Source organism: Corvus hawaiiensis, chromosome 5, assembly GCF_020740725.1.
Source record: "Corvus hawaiiensis isolate bCorHaw1 chromosome 5, bCorHaw1.pri.cur, whole genome shotgun sequence".
Classification (NCBI taxonomy): domain Eukaryota; kingdom Metazoa; phylum Chordata; class Aves; order Passeriformes; family Corvidae; genus Corvus; species Corvus hawaiiensis.
This window is the reverse complement of record NC_063217.1, coordinates 55,207,283-55,224,769: the sequence shown is the minus strand read 5'-3', so window position 1 is coordinate 55,224,769 and position 17,487 is coordinate 55,207,283. Positions and strand designations below refer to the sequence as shown.

The following is a 17,487-nucleotide window of genomic DNA, read 5'->3' as shown; positions in this document are numbered from 1 at the left end:
TTATCTGACAAAGCCTTTTTTGTTGTTGTTTTTTTTCCTCAAAAACCATTAAGATAAACAAGTCTTTTCTTTTGTAATGACCTTACTGTTGGTCCAGAAATGAGATTTTCTGTATGTATGTGAAGTTGAAGGTATTTAAAGATTGACATAGCTGCATAAACTTGCAGCAAAATGTCCCGTTGGTTGAACAAAGGTTTATTCTCAGCTGAAAAATGCATTTCCATTTAAGGTCAGTAAATAATAGCATATGCAGTTTAGGAGGGAGTCAAGCTGAATGTATAGTCTAGTTAAGCTGGTTGACCACTACAGTGAATTACCTTCACTGTAATTCAGAATCTTTTCTTGCCTAATGATAAGTAGAGGTAAAACCTCAGTGGTTCTAGAGAAGTAATGTGTGTCAGAGCTCAGTGTACTAAATGGATGTAGGTGAAAGAGGATATACAAAATTTTTTATTTAGAGAAACAAATTTGACTGTGCTTAGCAAGCATGATAAAGGCAGGAAAAAATCTTCATGTTTTATATGTGTAAATGTTATGTAAAATGTAGCAAGATGTTCTGAAATATTAAAATGATTTGCTGATTTGCTCACCAGCTGTGCATGATTTTTCTATTCACTGATATTTTCTTTAAAGGGTCAGCAGTACTGTATAGGATGTCTATTTGAAAGTCTTTAAGCAGTAGCAAATTACAAGTATGAAATATAGAGGACATCATGTTCTCTCAATACACCTTCATGATATAAAGAGAGTCTATGGTACTTCTGGGGTCTTGTTTTTTCTAAATCTGAAGGTCTTTTTCTTTTCTGTGTCACCCTTGTGGACCTAGGGAACCTTTTGGAATAAATTAGTTAGGCTGGTGTACTTAAAGGTTATCCAAGAAAAGGTATTAGTTCTTTGCACAATATCCATGTATGCAAGCATTTGTATATTTGATCCTAAAGTCTTTCCTGGAATGACATGTTATTTTCATAATTATAACCTCAAGCAGAGCTGGCTGGATCTCTTCTCCTTTCTTACTCTCTTGAGAGCATTTAATAAGATTACTTCTGTTAATTCTAGTGTGCTTAGAAGATCTAAAAACTTATTCATTGCTTTCTTCCCTGAATCATCCTCATCAATCAAAAATTACTTTTGTATATTTTTTATTCCGATACTAAAGAAAAACTTGATTTGGCTTTAAAAACAGTAATGGTAAAATACAAATATATATTTTGTCCTTTTTGTGTACATTTTGTCACATTTTTCCTTACACCTGGAAAGAGCCAAAGTCACTATTTCATAGCACTTCCCTTTCCTCCTGTCTGAAATTTTCTTATGATTCCTGGAGGGCAGGACAAAGAATATTTTAGAGCTGAAATATTGAATTCAGCATAAAATAGTGGATATTTTGTCACGTATACAAGCTGATAGTAGGAGACTACGGTGGATTCAGGGGAGACTTGAGCTCAGTGGCCTGTGCTGTTGGAGCTAGAAGAAACTTTTCTATTGATCTCCTCACAGGGCAGCCAGGATCCAATTTGGAGTTGTCTCCTCCTGTTTAGACAAATGAGGTTTTGTGTAGGGACATTATTCTCTGAATATGAAGAAATACATTTACTGGTATGGCAGTAATGAAACTTTTACAAAAATGCTGCAGTTGGCAGATATTTTTGCTTTATTTTTTGGCCTGAATGTTTTTTTGTCATGCTGCTTGGCAGAAAGAAACTGACATACAAATGAAAAAGTGGCTGCATTTCAACTGTAAATTAAATTATGTTTGCACAAAGTTATAGATTTTATGGGTATTCTTTCATGTGACTTGGTCTATATGTATTACATGATTAATAAGGTTGTTTGCATGTAAAAGTGTGAAGGGGTTTTGGTTTTGCTGATTTGGTATTAGGGAAAAAATTAGATATGAATAGAGTATTTTACCCCTAATGAAAATGAGAGTTAATAGGACAATATTAAATTGCTAAACATATGCTTACAAACAAACAAAACCCCACCCTGATTATAGAAGGCTTTTGTCAAATTAATAAGTGCAATGAGGTCTTCCAGAGAATTTGCAGCGCTGAAAGAAAATTGGTGATTACAGAAGCACTCTTGGCAAATAAGATTATTGTGAAGAAAAATAATAAATATAATTAAAAAATTGGTGTTTATTTCCACATCAGTAGATGCACCAGCAACACTGGGCGAACTAATCCAAGGAATGAGTCTTGAAATGCCAGTTGAAGATATCTGAGAGTAGTAATGGAACAACGGAGAGTAAGGAATCTCTTGCACCAGCTACTCATTCTAGGTGTGAAACTGGTATGAGAAATTGTTGAACTGCTTAGTCTTGCCTGTTATCTGTCGTTTTAATCTTCGTAGCTAAATGACAGATGGAAATAGACAACTGCTTTTTGTTTGTTGGGGTTTTAAAAAATTCTTTTAGTTTGAGTTTGTTACTGGTTAAATTAGTAGAAACTGTTCTGGAAAATAGATTTGCTTGAACCATGAATGAATATAATAAAGGGGGGAGAACAAACCTGACTTCCTGAGATTTTAATCAGACCTCAGAAATCTACTGGAAGAGTCATGCATGTGAATAAGGATGATCTGTTTTGTGTAGTTAACTCAATTTCCAAAAACCTTTCAACAAAGCCCTTCATCAAAGGCTTTTAAAAAATAAGATGATGAGTAGAAAAGTCTTCTCTTGGATTAATGGCAGACTAGGTGTACAGTACAAAAGCCATAAGTAGTCATTTATTAAAGGAAGAATTATACTTCTAGAAGGTGCAGAATAATCAGGATTAAAATGGAGTTTGAAATGTTGCAGAAAGATTTCATCATTCTAAATGATGTAAAGATGAAAGGCAGCTGAGATTCAGTGTCAGCAGACACAGTGGAGTGCACAAAGGGAAGCACAATCCTATTTTTCCAAATGAGGAAAGAGGACTTTCAGACATGGTGCATAGTTCCTTGAAAAGACCTCCTTAGTACTTTCTGAAGTAAAATTTTAAAAAAGATACATACAGTTGAGCATTGATTCTCAGCAGAATCCTGATTACCAGGTTCAAATGAATGACACGGTCCAGCTAGGAAGGGTGGATGATGATCAGACATACAGGATATCCTATGTAAGGAAGGAGGTATTTGCTAGCTTCTAACAGATGACAGTAGTTGTGAAATAAGCATGTGGATTTATAAAACAATGGAAGTCATGGAGGAGATGAATAGGAAATACACCTGTCTTATCTTAAGGAAGCAGGAACAATTACAGTGTTCCACAGCAGGTTGAAAACCAAAGGAAGTTTGAGGGCTTTTGTTTCACTTGTTTTCTCTTCATGAATGTAGAGTTTATTTAGGGATATCACCTAAGGAGGCGTCATATTGTGTGTGTGAATTCTGGCCATAAAGGGCCAATAAGTGGATTGATTATATTGGGAAAAATACATTAATGTATTTTGTTATGCTCTTGGCTGCTATTCATGATTTCTGCAGGTTAGATACATCTTGGGCTTCCCCTGGTGTAATCATTCAGTTTTATGTTCTGCAGTTTATTAATCAAGCTCCATTCTTTTAAACATAATGCCTTTTATTATCTCTCAGAGAGAAAATTTCAGCAGGAGTAAAAAAAAAATCCTAATTAATTTGGTCGATCTGTATTTCAGAGTTAACTATGACTCACTGTGAAGAAAACATTATTTAGCTTTGTATTCATAGATGTCTGAAGTCAAAGTCGTGTAGCCTATATAGTCTCTTTGAGTGTTACCTTCACAGTAGAATATCAGTTGAATTCTAGTATTTAAATGGATATAACTGCCCTAATTTGCCCAGTAAAACATTTATCAACATGTTCCATGTAACTGAACTTAGAATATGTTATAATATTGCATAAGTCTTTTTAAGGCTTAATCGCCCTTATTTATCATTAAAAGATCAGATCCTCTGCTCCCCAAACTCCATTTGATTTCCTGATAAAGAAATGGAGAGTTGCTCCTTTGGAAGTCGTTTGAATACTGGAGCTGCGTGGAAAGATGTACAAAGTGATGTCTGTTTCTGGTATGATCAGGGGTTACAAAGCTGATTAAGGATTTTATTTGTTTGCGTTTTTCCTACTGGAAAGATAACTTGGAGTGAGAATCTGCGTCTGCTGGGTTAAGGTGGTCATGGGAGATGGCTCTGAGCTGTTGTGTTATGCTTTAATGGGAATTTTTGAAGCATGGACTTGCTCTCACCCTTGTTCTGGGCTTCAGCAACAGCTGGAAGGGCAGTGTGACATGAGAAGCAGGCAAGTTAAGTGTGACCATTGCCTGCAATCAGCAGGGATGTTCTTTGGGAGCATTGTTAGAGACAAGACTAACTGGACTGGCAAGGCACCAAAACAACAGATGAGCCAAAGGACAAAATCAATGTGCCTTGCACATGTGAGAAATGCAGCCAGCCAAATAATTTTTCTCTTGGTGTGACTGAAAGGAATTGATAGAACAGATACAAGGTGATGCAGTAGGTACAGCTAGAGTGAGCACATAATGGGAAAAGTCACACTGTGTACGTGAGGTGCCATGGTTTACTTACATCGGGGACCAGACCACTGACTTCATTTTGACACATGAAACAATGCAGACTTGGGCTCTCTGCTAATGTTAGGATCATTTAGACTTTCATTAAAACAAGAGTAACAATGAACAATGCAGCTACTCATGGTCTGACAGAAAACTCATTTCTGAAAACATGAGCTGTAATATCCAGCAGTCTACTCGTGTTACCTCAAATAGGTAGATGCTCTTCCTTTTGTTAAAACACAAGTGGTGTCTCAGTTTGGAGAAAGATAAGAGTGCTCCTCTGCAAATTTCCTGTAAGATCCACAAAACTACTTGTTGCTTTTCAGGTGTCAGGTGGGATAAAGTGAACCATAGAAGATATCCACAGTCCATAGTCTAGACTCCAATGCTGTTTGCAGAAAAATACTGTGCATGTTAAGCCTTGTGTTTTCTCTGAATGTTCTAGACAGTTATCCAGAAATTTATTAATTTTTCTGCGTAGATCTGCTGCATAACTTAGAGGAAGCTTCAGCTGTTATGGCATTTGTGTACCTTTCTTGACCTGATACTCAGTTTTAAATTTCTTAGTTTGGTTTGTTCCAGGATTATTTTCTTAAGACACTATATCTTAAGTAATTGTTGATTTTTGCAGTAGCCAAAGTTGGTAAACAATCTATTTAGCATCTGAGATTCAGCACATTTATCAAATGAGTTTTATTATATTCTAACCTTATGGTATTTTTTTGGAAGCATAGTCTGTTTAGTATCAGAGGAAAAGCATTAAATTTATCTTCCAGAATACTTGGTTAGTTCTGTTTATAGCACTTTGATCACAGTAAGCACGACATTCCTATTTGTTCCAAAGTATGAAGAGGTATAAAGTAAGTTTACAAAATTAAAATGATTATTCTTTTTGGCGCTTATGCATAACCTGCTTCAGCGGTCTTCACACACAGCACCATTTTTCATCTTGTGAACTGATCTGAGGAGAAACAGATTTGCTGTTCTGTTTAGCATTTTCCCGAATGAGCAGAATTAAACTAAACCAGGAAAATACTGGCACTGAGACATAGCAATCACTGTCATAGCTGACAACTGAAAATAAGTAAAAGGATGATAATTTGAGGAATATTCTGACCGTAAATATGTACAATAATTACAGCAGATCCATAATGAACTTGCAGCTAACTAGTGGAATTTTTTTAACTATCAGAGGATGTAAGTGAAGAAAATGACAGAAAGCTTTTTGCACACAGCTGCTTTTTTTACATTTGGAATTTAGACTGAAAAACTTTTTGATTATCTATATTTAATAAAAGAAAGTAGTTCTCTTTACAGATCATGCTGTGTCTAACAGTCCTCTTCAACAATGAGGTGTTAATTGACTTTTTATCAAGCATTTCCAGAGTCATGGACATGCTTACTTCAACGGAGAGCAGAATTCTTATCCTTTTTTCATAATAAAATAATGAACAGCATTCATAAAAACAATGAGAATAATAATGGAATGGAATGTATGTATAATTTGTTAAGCTCAGCAAAATGGCCTCAAAGCTACAATTGTATACAGGTAGTTTATGAAAAGATGCCTAAAGTGTAGATTGAATTATTTGGACTGATATTTTCATAGCATCCATGTTCTCATTGGACTGGTAGCGTTGATAAAATATTGGTATAAACTCATTTTGCAGAAAGGTAAGGAATCAAAGTGGCAGAGGGTGTTAGTTTAGTAAATAGAAGAAGTAAATGTCACCTAGCAGACTTCTAAATCTGTGGACACTAAATTGATTTTGGTTGGCTTATGAATTCAACTTTACTTATGGGACAATCTGTTTTTTCTTTTACACTCTATAAATATTGTAAGGGCTGAAAAAAGCAGGAGAAATATTTTGCATATGTCATCATGCCCACACTATAATTGGGCTTAGTTTTCTAAGCATAGGAATACATGGGTCAAGTATCTACTGGAATGTGGAGATAGCAAGAGGCTGACTGTCACAGCCCCAGAGTATTCAAAGTGTATTTAAAAAGCCCTACTTCACGAGGGAAATGTTTTTTTCCAGCTTAGTAATTGCAGTGTAGATTTAGAACGCATTGAGTGAATGCTCTCCTAAAAGCAGGCCATCCTTTTCAAGTTATTTCCTCTTTAATATCTGTTGCTGTGACAATTCATTAGGAGGCAATATTGGTTTTCTGGGCAGTTTGGGTTTGGGATTTTTTTTTGTTGTTTTTTTTTGTACTATAAATCCCCATCAGACTGTGCCTGCTATTTCTCATTCACCTTGAGAAGCTTTTCTCAACAAATTTTTTGTTTTTTCCACAGCAGCTTTGCCCTGTGTTATAGTTTCTCAGCAGATAATGAAGCATTTCAGACCTCCTAAGGAGTAGAGATGATCTGTTCCTGAATTCACACTATCAGATACACACTGCTGTTTGCCCACAGACTAATGAATAACACAGCATTCCACCAGTTTTTGCTGCCCTCCACTCCTTTCAATAACATGCGACTTCTTTGCTATCGTGCACACAATCCTTCACTGAAATATTTTGGTTCTTGCATGAAAAAATTTTTCTTGGAGCCTCCTCTGCCGTGGCTTTCAGTAGTTACTTTCTGGAGGAACTGTATTCGGTGTTTTGGCAACAGTTTTTTCTGCAACATGTTTTATTCTGTTAATGCTACATTCAGACAGGTGGATGGGATATTGAACTTGCCCAAACCTTTTTGCAGTCAACTGCTTGACAGTATGTTTCCTGTCTTTTATTCACTCTCTTGCATTTGAGGAACGATTGATGCCTCTGCAGATACTGTGCAGCAAAATGAGATTATAAAATCCTAATTCTACTCTGCATTCAGCAAGAAGCAGCTGTCTGCTGCTCCAGGCAAGCAGGGTTCTATCGTGTATAGCCGTGATTTGGGAAGACGAACACCATCGCTTCTTCCTCTTTCTTTCCCTTGCTTTATATACCCAGCACGATGCCATATTTTACGGAATATTCCTTGGATCAGTTGGCTGCCTTGGCTGTGTCCCCTCCCAACTCCTTGTGCCACCCTCCTCTCCTCACTGCAGGGGCGGTATGAGAAGCAGAAAGGGCCTTGATCCTGTGTAAGTGCTGCTCAGCAGAAAAAAAAGCAACTCTATTTCATCAACACTTCTTCCAGACCAAATCAAACCCATGGCCCTATATGAGCTGCTGGGAAGAAAATTAACTCTACCTCAGCCAAAATCATCATAGAGTCCAAACTTAACAGTCTCAAATATCCCAGAAATTGCAGGGCACTGGTTTTCAAGCACCATGTCCCACTGGCAAGTATTAATCAGAGTTTTGCTGGAATGAGGCCATGCAAGGGAAAAACCTCAGCCCTGCATATTTTTCTCCAAGCTCCAAGGATGGTTATGGTCTAAATTTTATGAGACAATTGTTTCATGGAATATGGAAGTGCCTGGAGAACTGTGCTGAGCAAGAGGGGTCCATTTCCTTGCATGTGTGAGGAAGATCCAGCTGGGTGCACAACTGCTTTTTGCCAGGAGAGAGGCACTGTAGGTTTTAATTCTTTGGAAGCTCTGTGAGGCAGAATCTTTCTTCAAGCTCTCATTAGTTTGCTTTGCTTCTTAGACAAAACCTGGTGCCAAAGCTCATCTCAAAAATCCTTCCTGCTGTGGTTGAGACATGCTGTTACAGGCCTCATTGCTGTGTTTGCTTGTGTATGCTTTCTGAAAGATATTTTTGTAATAGTCTTGGCTATGGGACCTTGATGTTTTCCTTTTTCCACTGTGTGTTGTACTATTCTATTTTCCTTTAAGTTAAAAAGGAGAAATTCAAAAGGTAGCAACAGTGTAAAACTGTGCTGGCAAAAAGAACTCAGAACAATGTAACAAAAATTTGCGGTACAATAGCTGATGCCATGTTGTTTTTAAAACCATTTTTTAAAATAAAGACCTTGCTTTGATAAAATAATAGTTGCTGATACTTAAAACCATATTTTTTAGAAGCAGATATTTTTGCTAACAGGAATGTTAAATATGTACTAATATCATATTCAGTGCTGCGGGCTGTATTCTGGGATGAGCAAAAAATTTATTTTCAGCTAATGTTCCTAAACATTAATCTGCTAGTAGATAGTAAAATGCTTCCATAGCATATAATAAAGAAAATTTCTGTGAGCTTTTCCCTACCAGATAATGCATGTGCTGGCTTTTTTCTGAATTTGGATCTTTCGGAAGATCTGTACGTAGTACTGAAGTAGAATGTAAGCGGCCAGAGATGGTGTATCTCTTTCCATTGCAGCTGTTGTAAATATTTGCAATATTGATGTGTATGTGTCTTGTTTCTTCTTCCAATTCTGTTAGGGCAGATGATGAGCAATATAATTACTTTGAACGATAATAATGGTAACCTTTTATGTGAGGAAAATGGGGTTACACTCTACTTTTTTTGTCCTGTATTTCTGTGTTTATTTGGATTTACAAACACATTAGTACTGACAGAGTGCAAGTTTATCACACTGGTTATACCCTTTAGAACCGCTGAACTCTACACAATCTAAATAATTTCTATGCTCTTACACTGTTATCAGCTGATAACTAGAGGTCCAGTTTTTTTGTTTTCAGAATAAGTGTTGTGAATATACCACCAGATTTCCAAAAGTTTTCTTGTCATATGGCTTGTGGGTTTCTGTTTTTCCCTAATAGTAAAATTTCCAGATTAGTAAGCTTCCCAAACTAAATGTTGCCATGCTAGAAGGATGTAAAAATAGAGTTCTTCAGTTACAGTTGTTTGACCAGCTGGTTGGCTGGTTAGTTTGCTAGGTTTTTATTTTTCAACAGTTCAGTCTGTTAATTTGAGTTTCTCTCCTTGGATGTTTATCAGAACAACACAAAACTACATGATTGATATTTCTTCTTGAAATACGATGTTGAGACTTACATGAACTCATGAAGTTTCCTGGGGACAGCTTGCAGCCTTCCTCCTGGGCCTGGGCTTGGCTGCAGTTTTAGCTATTATAGAGTCAGTTTCATACAGGTCAAATTGAGTTATAGTGGTTATTTCAGTAAGTGGTAACTACATTCTTTCCTCCCTCAGTTAATACCAGAACTGCTGCTGTTTTAGCTGATGTGGTACAAAAGATGTATGGATGGGGAGTGTGCTTTCCTTTTCCAGTGGATGTCTGTTGTACGTTCTTCTTCATTTCTCCAAGATCAAGAGCTCTGCAATAATGCTCTAAATTGATATTTCTCTAATGTTTTTTTGTATGATTAAAATTATAACATTTCATAGCTGTTTCTCAAATGGAAAGAAATGACCTGATAGGATCATCCCTTAGTAAAAAGACTTAAAAGATTTAGAAAACAGTGAAATGGACTTCTTTGCAGGGAGCTATTCAAATTTCTATGCAATGTCTTTGGATACATTAATTTGTTTATGCAGCAACTTAGAAAATGTTATTGAAAATACCACACATGACAAAGGAAAATTGAGTTTCATTATTTGAATGTAATTATCTCACACTATGCGAAACAGCCTTTTCTTGTCATGAGCAAAGTAGAAGTGTTAAGCCTATTATAACATCTGTTTGATGTTTTTGTAGGATGGAATAAAAGATGAATGCTCAGTGCTGAAGCTGCAGCTGAAGGAGAGAGATGAACTCATAGCCCAGCTTCGGGAGGAGCTGGTAAGCAGCAGAAGTAATGGGGGGTTTTTTGTTGGTGGTTTTGAGTTCCTTTACCGGATAATGTCACTTCGAGACCAGAAATTAAAGAAATGCAATTTCACACCTGCTACAGAATTACTAGCCTAAGGCTATGTTAATCATTCTGGTAACACTGACTGTACTTTTCTAGGGGCTTGTCAGCCTCTGAAGTGGCTACTGTCTAGATTCACTGCTTGTAAAAGTTTCTTTGAAAAGCTTGTGTTGACAGTTGTCTTGATCAGAGGCAGATAAGCACAGCACTGTATGCATATGCCAGAAATCTTGAAGAGCCATGCACATGCCTGATAAATTGTCATTACTTCTCCCAGGACTGCTTTTCTCATCTATATGATTGTTCAGGAGCAAAGGAAATATGTTTTTTTCTCCATAATAGATGTCTTTGCATAAAATAATAAATATTCTTGCACTTGCTGAATCTTTACTTAGCATATGAGCTACTAATGCTTGGCTACTACTGCTTTAAGAATTGACAAAGTACTTTCCAGTGACTGAAACAAAATACGTGATACAGCAGTTAAAAAAAAACCTAAACACATGAAAATGCATTTTGTTGTTTTGTTAAGGCTTTGCTAACAGAATTTTAAGATTGCTTTTTTGATGGAATGGGGTTAAAGCATGGATGTCTTCAGTATTTTTAAATAAAGGAGAGGGAGTTTCCACCTCCTCTCTCACAGCAGAGAACTTAAACACTTGGCAGGGGAAGCAGTCACCACATTCAGGAAGATAGGGTCACCACAGTCAGGGAGACATTCAGCATGTACATCCCTTCCATGAAAGCTGCAGGTGTGTGGGCATCTAGGATTTTGTCTAAGCACCCTTTGGGACAAGGGATTGTTTCCCTAATTAGATCTTAATTAGCTGACCTGTCTCAGGGGTTTTTTGTGCCTTTCTGTCTCATGCTTCACGACTAGCTCAGAACTCGAACAGAATTAATTCAGGTCTAGCTATTACTGCATATTTTATATACTCACTAAAAACACCAGTATATTTTTATGCCAAATAACTGAGTTTTAGATTGCATGGGAAAAATGTAATCCTACCCAAGAGTGGAAGATTTCTTTGCTGTATTAATGTCTGCAAAATATATACACATCATCAATATTCTTTGTTTCGTATTTGGCTACATTAAGAAATGTTGTGTTGTGTAATTATTGTCTAAAATTAAATGACAAAATGGGACACAGGGTACATCAAGCTTCTCCACAGTCCTGGAGCATTAATTTTATATCAGACTAATTCAGAACATATGCTATTTAACTGGTGGACAATTTTGTCCGTGTAAAATAACCCTGTATTGACACAGGGAGCTGTGGCTCATTTGCTGTTTAGTGTTGTCAAAGTTGATCTGTGTATACATCACTTGGAGAAGACCCACAGGGAACTGTCATAGTAGACAAAAAGTGCAACATCTTAGGGCCATGAAATAAGGATTTCTGTATGATTTAAAGTAAGTATCATGGATTTAATCCATGATCAATTGACTTCAGTTTTGATACTCTAGGACTTGTAAAGGAAGTGCAGGTGGGATTCTTGAGATCATGTTTAGTCATTTGAAATTAAGTTTTGAAAGGACTCAGTAGATCTTATTTACTCCTAATTGAACTGAAAAAGCCAGGTTGGGAGGTGGCTATGACAGAAACTACTTTAGTTTATGAAACCTAGAAAAAAAGGAGTGGGTTCCCACAGGATTTTGAAAAAATGGATTTTTGTTTTGTTTTGTTTTGTTTTTTGTTTTTATCTGAGTTTCTAACTACAGTCATAGGGATACTTTTTAAATCTCTACTGTATCTTCTATTTCAATACTGCACATCCAGTGCCCTTTTCTGGAGGGGCCCTGCCACCACGGCACTTCAAGAGATTTGCTCCTGATTGTGTGAGGCGCTCTTAGAGCTTCATGCAGGGGAAGTAAGCTCTCTTTTCAGAGCTGTTAAAAATGAATTAAATTAATTGATTGCTAGGAAATTCTGATACTGTTTTCCTTCCTTGCATAAAATTGGTCAAAAATTGATCTGAAACATGCTTTAATATTCTGCAAATGCTACTCTTATTCATGTGTTTGTAAATATTTGGAAAGTAAATGTTTACAAAAGTTAAGAGCAGTCAGTTTTGGCTAATGAAACTGTATGTGTTTTCACATAGCTTCAATTTATTACAGACATAGCACTTAATAGAAGACTAGCATTTTTAGTTTTGTATCTTGGAGCAGCCCATGTTCCATTTGTCACTCTGAATATGGAAATACAAAATTTGTAAATGCAACTTGCCTGTCTTGAAATCATGGCATCATGATGCTAATTCAGAAGTAGCACATAAAAATTGATTTGAGCAGGAGTCAGTTTTGTGCTTCTTGAGAAAGACATGAAAATCTGTAGTTTCCAGCATTTAAGTTGAATGGTTGCCTGTATAGATGTAAAATCCTTAGTTTAGCTGGTTTTACTTTAAAGCTCTTCAACTAACCTAAAGTGAACTTCAGGTAAATTTTGGCTCTCTGGGAGCTTTTGCTTCTTGCTTTCCTCTAGATTTGCTAGACTTTTCTAGTAGTTTTCCCCTCCCTCCCTTGTGGTGTTTTTTCCCCCTAACTTTTAAATGCTTTTAGAAAAGTGTTTCTACCTCATTTGAGTGTATTATGAAGGAAACCTTGAGTTTGTTCTATTTTTTAGTGATTATTTTGTATTGACTCCCTTTGTCACCAGAAGTGTGTCAGTCTTTGTAGAAATGAATATAGGTAGGTTCGGGAAGTGGAATTAGTTCTTCTATTCTCTCATTATCTCCTGAAAAATGCTTGCTTCAGCTATGTCAGGTACCCAAACCTGCTCTAAACCTTAGTGGAAATGGTAAACCTCGGCAGGAACTGAAAATTTGTGTTCAAACCATCACTTGTCTCAAAACTGTACTCATTTGTGAAAATATTATCCAGGAAATCAAATTAAGCATATCCATTCTGTAGGGAATGTGCTCTTCTTTCCTCTTTTCTTCTTTTTTCTCCCTAAAATAACCAAAATAAATTAACATCTTAGTTTTCATTGGACACGAAGATGTTTGGAACCTCAGCTGTCTCATAGCCAGCTTTGCCTGCAACTGCATCTTTACGTATATTTTCCCAAATCGATCTTTTTCCACTGCAGTGTGAGCACTTAGAATGACTTTAAGCAGAAAATATTTTCATGTTATATTGGCAAAAGTAACTGACTGCTGTTTATAGTAACATTTATTCTACTGCTGTCATTGGTACAGTGACATTCACGCTGAAAAATGAGTGTTAACAACATTATCCTTTCAACCCTGATTCCCTGTGTGACTTAAAGTTGTGTGTTGTGCCACCAAAAAGAAAAATGTGGTGAGGCAGTTTGAGTGGATTCTGAGTGGAACTGGAGTCAAAGTTAGGTCAGGAAATTAATCCCCCTTATAGCCCAGCTGTTGGGGATATTTTTCTGCCATGGAGGTGGCTCTTTATCAAGTGTTAGACTTTCTACATTTATAGAATAGCGAGGCACAGTGCTGGCTAAGTGGGCTTTACCTCAAGCTGTAGAAGTTACTGCTTTAGGACTAGATACTCTGGAATCAGCTCAACTAAACATAACTGCCCTATTTTTATTTTTTAAACCTTTTTTCTAATCTTTGAAAATCATAAATAAGCTCTACTTCCTTGCCCAAAACTTATGTTAATTATTTGAGAGGGCGTGGGACTTGTGCTGTGCTTTGTGGGGAGGGGGTTGGTGGGTGGTTGTTTTTGGTGAGGAGGGGTTTTCTGTATTTGTTCATTTAGTTGCTGTATCCTAAATACAGTGTATTCCTGGAGGGCAAGCGTGGTGGCAAGCTTAGCTGTCTTCTGTAGGTTGATTTCAATAATGGGCAATTAGCCAATTGCACAATTTTTGAAGTATGGTGAAGATGAGTACTTGTTATTCAGCTTTGAAGTGTAACAGAAAACCCTAGATGCATTTGAATCCTGCTGAGGAGCTGTTTATGAAAGGCACTTAGGTTAAGTGTAAAAATCACCTCAAAATGTAGTTATGCCAGTACAGACCCCTTGAATTTTACAGTCATAACGTCACAACTTGTTTTGACAGGCAAAGAATGAGATTTGGATAAAAATTTCACGAAAACATCAGGAAAATAGTTTTTTGAATTGTTGTGTAAAAGAAAAATTTTCATTAGTCCAGGCTATTTTCAAAATTTTAAAAACAGTTGTCCTTGAAATTTTAAAGAAATTAAATAGTTCCCATTTGAAAAGGATAATAGTCCTTATTTTTGGAAAAAGCAGTCTAGATTAATCTTTACACTGATAACCCATTTCCTTTACATTCTGCTGGTTTGTAGTATTATTTCATGTTGGCTGTTTTTATGAGAGGGTAACACAGACCCGTGGATAATTTACCTAAGAACCAGCATTTGTAAGTAGTTTCAAATCTTCTTTCTTCACCATATTTAGGGAAAATTAGGAGTAGAAAAGAAATAGATTAGGTGTACTTAAACATTATTAAAGTGTCAGGCTTCTTCCCCCTTTTTTGCAAGGAGAATTAATTGCACATATTCCAGAAAAGGCTTATCTGAGCAGTAATTACTCTCTGAATCAGTTCCACAAGACAGACATGGAGTGTGAAAATGGCAATATCCTATAACCCACAATGGGGATTAGGCTCCAATTCCTTGTCTACACCAGTCCCTTGATGAAAAGCTGCCGGTCAGATAGGATCTTTAATATTCTTTGGCACTTGTAGAGGTGATTCTGCATATAAATTTAAGTTCCTACTACAAAACATTGTCATGTCATGGTGTTTGGCATAGATAAAGAAATATGTCACTAGCACAGAGTGTATTCCTGGTCTTCATTGAGGCTCTGCTCTGGAGTGTTTCATAAAAATAACACTGCAAAATGAGCAGACCTGAAATACAGAATTTTTCTAAAGTCTCCCTTGAGACACAGTGCCAAGGCTTGCCCTCCTTCAATAATAATGCACTCTCTGTGCTTGTCTTTGGCAGGAGTGTCACTTGTAGACAGCTGCCTTCATGAGATGTGCAATGTTTTACTGATGGGTATGTACTTCTAGTATAAGCAGGCAATTCTGATCTGGCCTTAGGCCAAAATCTTGGAAAACTTTATTTTTTGATCTCTCCGAAGGAAAAAATGTATGTCTCAATGTCACCTTTCTTTTTTTTCCACCTAATTTTTTTGACCAGTTTTTACTCTAGTGAAGATCTAAAGTTAGCTGACAACAGGTGAATTTTAGGACAAATTAGAAATGACATCTTGGAGGCATGGTGGGAAGGAAGACGGTGTTGCAGTTCAGCTTTGTTGATGTTTTCCTTTGTAGAATGAAAGTTGGCTAAAAAGTATCGAAATTCATTGCTGCTTGATGTGGCCCTGAGCTTGTGATGGTAGATGAATTCTCAAAGAAGTACTCAAGCTGGCATGAGAACGACTGCTGTCAGTATCAGCTAATGAAATGCTATGGCATATGTGTGTTTGTAAGAGCACAGAGAAAGGTAATATTGCTTAAAAACAATCACATGTGTGCTGGGAAGCTTGTTTTGCTTCTGAAGATCAGCACTTTAATTTCTATGACTTAACAGCCTCCGTATGCTGCTAAAGGCATGTATGTGGCACATTTGTATTGTAGTCATCTGATGTGAATGACTTTCAGATTGAAAAATGCATTATCCTCAGCTCTGCACTACAGTGTTTAATGAATCAAGTGGTAGTGTTGTTTCTTCCAATAATTACTTTTCTGATTGGGGAAATATTTTTGCTTTTCACAAGATGGGGATATCTGTCTGTACAATTTACTAAGGATCTGATAGAAGAATAATCTTTTGTTTGATTTCTCCTTTCTCCCCTCAATGCTAATTTAGTGTCTTGTCCAGTTTTCTTTGCCATAGCTGGGCATGATTCACAGAAAAGTCTGTGCATGCACGTGAGTGTAGCAAATATCACAAATGAAGAATCATCTGCATTTTAATACCAAAATATAATTTTTGTTTGCATGCTAGTGAAGTTTTTAAGGAAGGGTATAATTCAGGTTTCACCCTCAGTGAATATTTTTTCATTCACTCTCAATATATTCCAGAATTTAAAGACATCACATATTTTTGTCTGTAAATAAGACATTTTTGTTCACACAAGAGAATTTTTAGGAAAAAAAAATTAAAAATACTTTAATGTAAGGACTGAGAAACTGTTCTTAAGACATCAAAAAGCTGAACTGCAATCTCTGTCCTTTTCTAAATACATAACCTAAGAAGAAATTACTTGCATTAAAATATTTCTTACATCTCACTAATACTGCTTCTCAGCATCTGACTCCATAGATCCTCTCCAAGTTTTCTATATTTTTTTGTTGTTCCCTTATTACTCAGTTTCAGTTTGTTATTGGAAATGCAGAAGATTTAAGAGATTCAACAAAGAATCTGTTTCATATTCTGTTTCAAAGACTGAGCACTTTCTCACTGAAAATGCCTTCTGTACTTTGGCATCATGAATATTGCATGGTTCAAAGGATGCTCAAACACTTCCTCAGGTCCTCTGCCTTCTTTAAAACACAATCTTCAGTGATTTTACGTTCTGTTTAGAGCTGGGGCATGTATGTGGAGTTTTAGTAGAACTTCCATAGAAAAGTTCTGGTTCATATCTGGTAGTTTGTCTACCTGAAGTTTTAGCTCTGAAACTGAGAAAGTTACCCCTTCCACTTTTTGGAGAGCAAAAAAGCGCTTTGCCATAGCTGTTTCCCATGGTTTGGAGAAGTGAATTAAATAGAATAAAGTACTACTGATCTTCTAGATTTGAGTAGCTAACCATTATACTGCATGCCCTCTCATCTCTGTTATTCACCCTAGGGTGGGTGGGAGTGATGCTGAGGCTGGAGAGCTACTGGAGTGGCCATTTATTTCAGAGATGTTGGATAAATGCCTTTTCTTTTTTTGCTTTTTCCTTTTTATTTTCTTTCTTTTTTTTTTTTTTTTTGAGCGGAACAGCAATCTTACAAGAGGTAATTTTTGGTCACAGTGTCAAGCCTCTTTCTTCCATCCAGGTCTTTAATGCTTCCCTTTGGATTCTTTCTTCTGCTGTTTTGATTTTCTGCATCTTTCTTCATCTTTTGAAATACTGTTTCATCCTTTCTATAGAAACCACACAAAGTCTGCACATCTTTTAATGTCCTGTGCATGTTTTATCAATTCTTCATCCAGAAGCTTATTGATTCACACTTCTGGTTTTTGGGTGGAGACTTCTTTCAAGCTTAGGCAATTGTCGTGCTGCACAGCAGTAAT

General features: G+C 36.5%; 1 protein-coding gene across 7 annotated transcripts in view; it reads left to right on the top strand.

The window, feature by feature from the left end:
• CCSER1 (coiled-coil serine rich protein 1) overlaps positions 1 to 17,487 on the top strand; it is a 626,451-nt gene that overhangs the window by 330,322 nt on the left and 278,642 nt on the right. For all 7 annotated transcript variants that reach the window (XM_048304321.1, XM_048304320.1, XM_048304322.1 and 4 more), the window contains one exon: positions 10,099 to 10,182. In XM_048304321.1, coding sequence (XP_048160278.1) covers positions 10,099 to 10,182 — 84 coding nt within the window. The remainder of the gene's footprint in view (positions 1 to 10,098; positions 10,183 to 17,487) is intronic.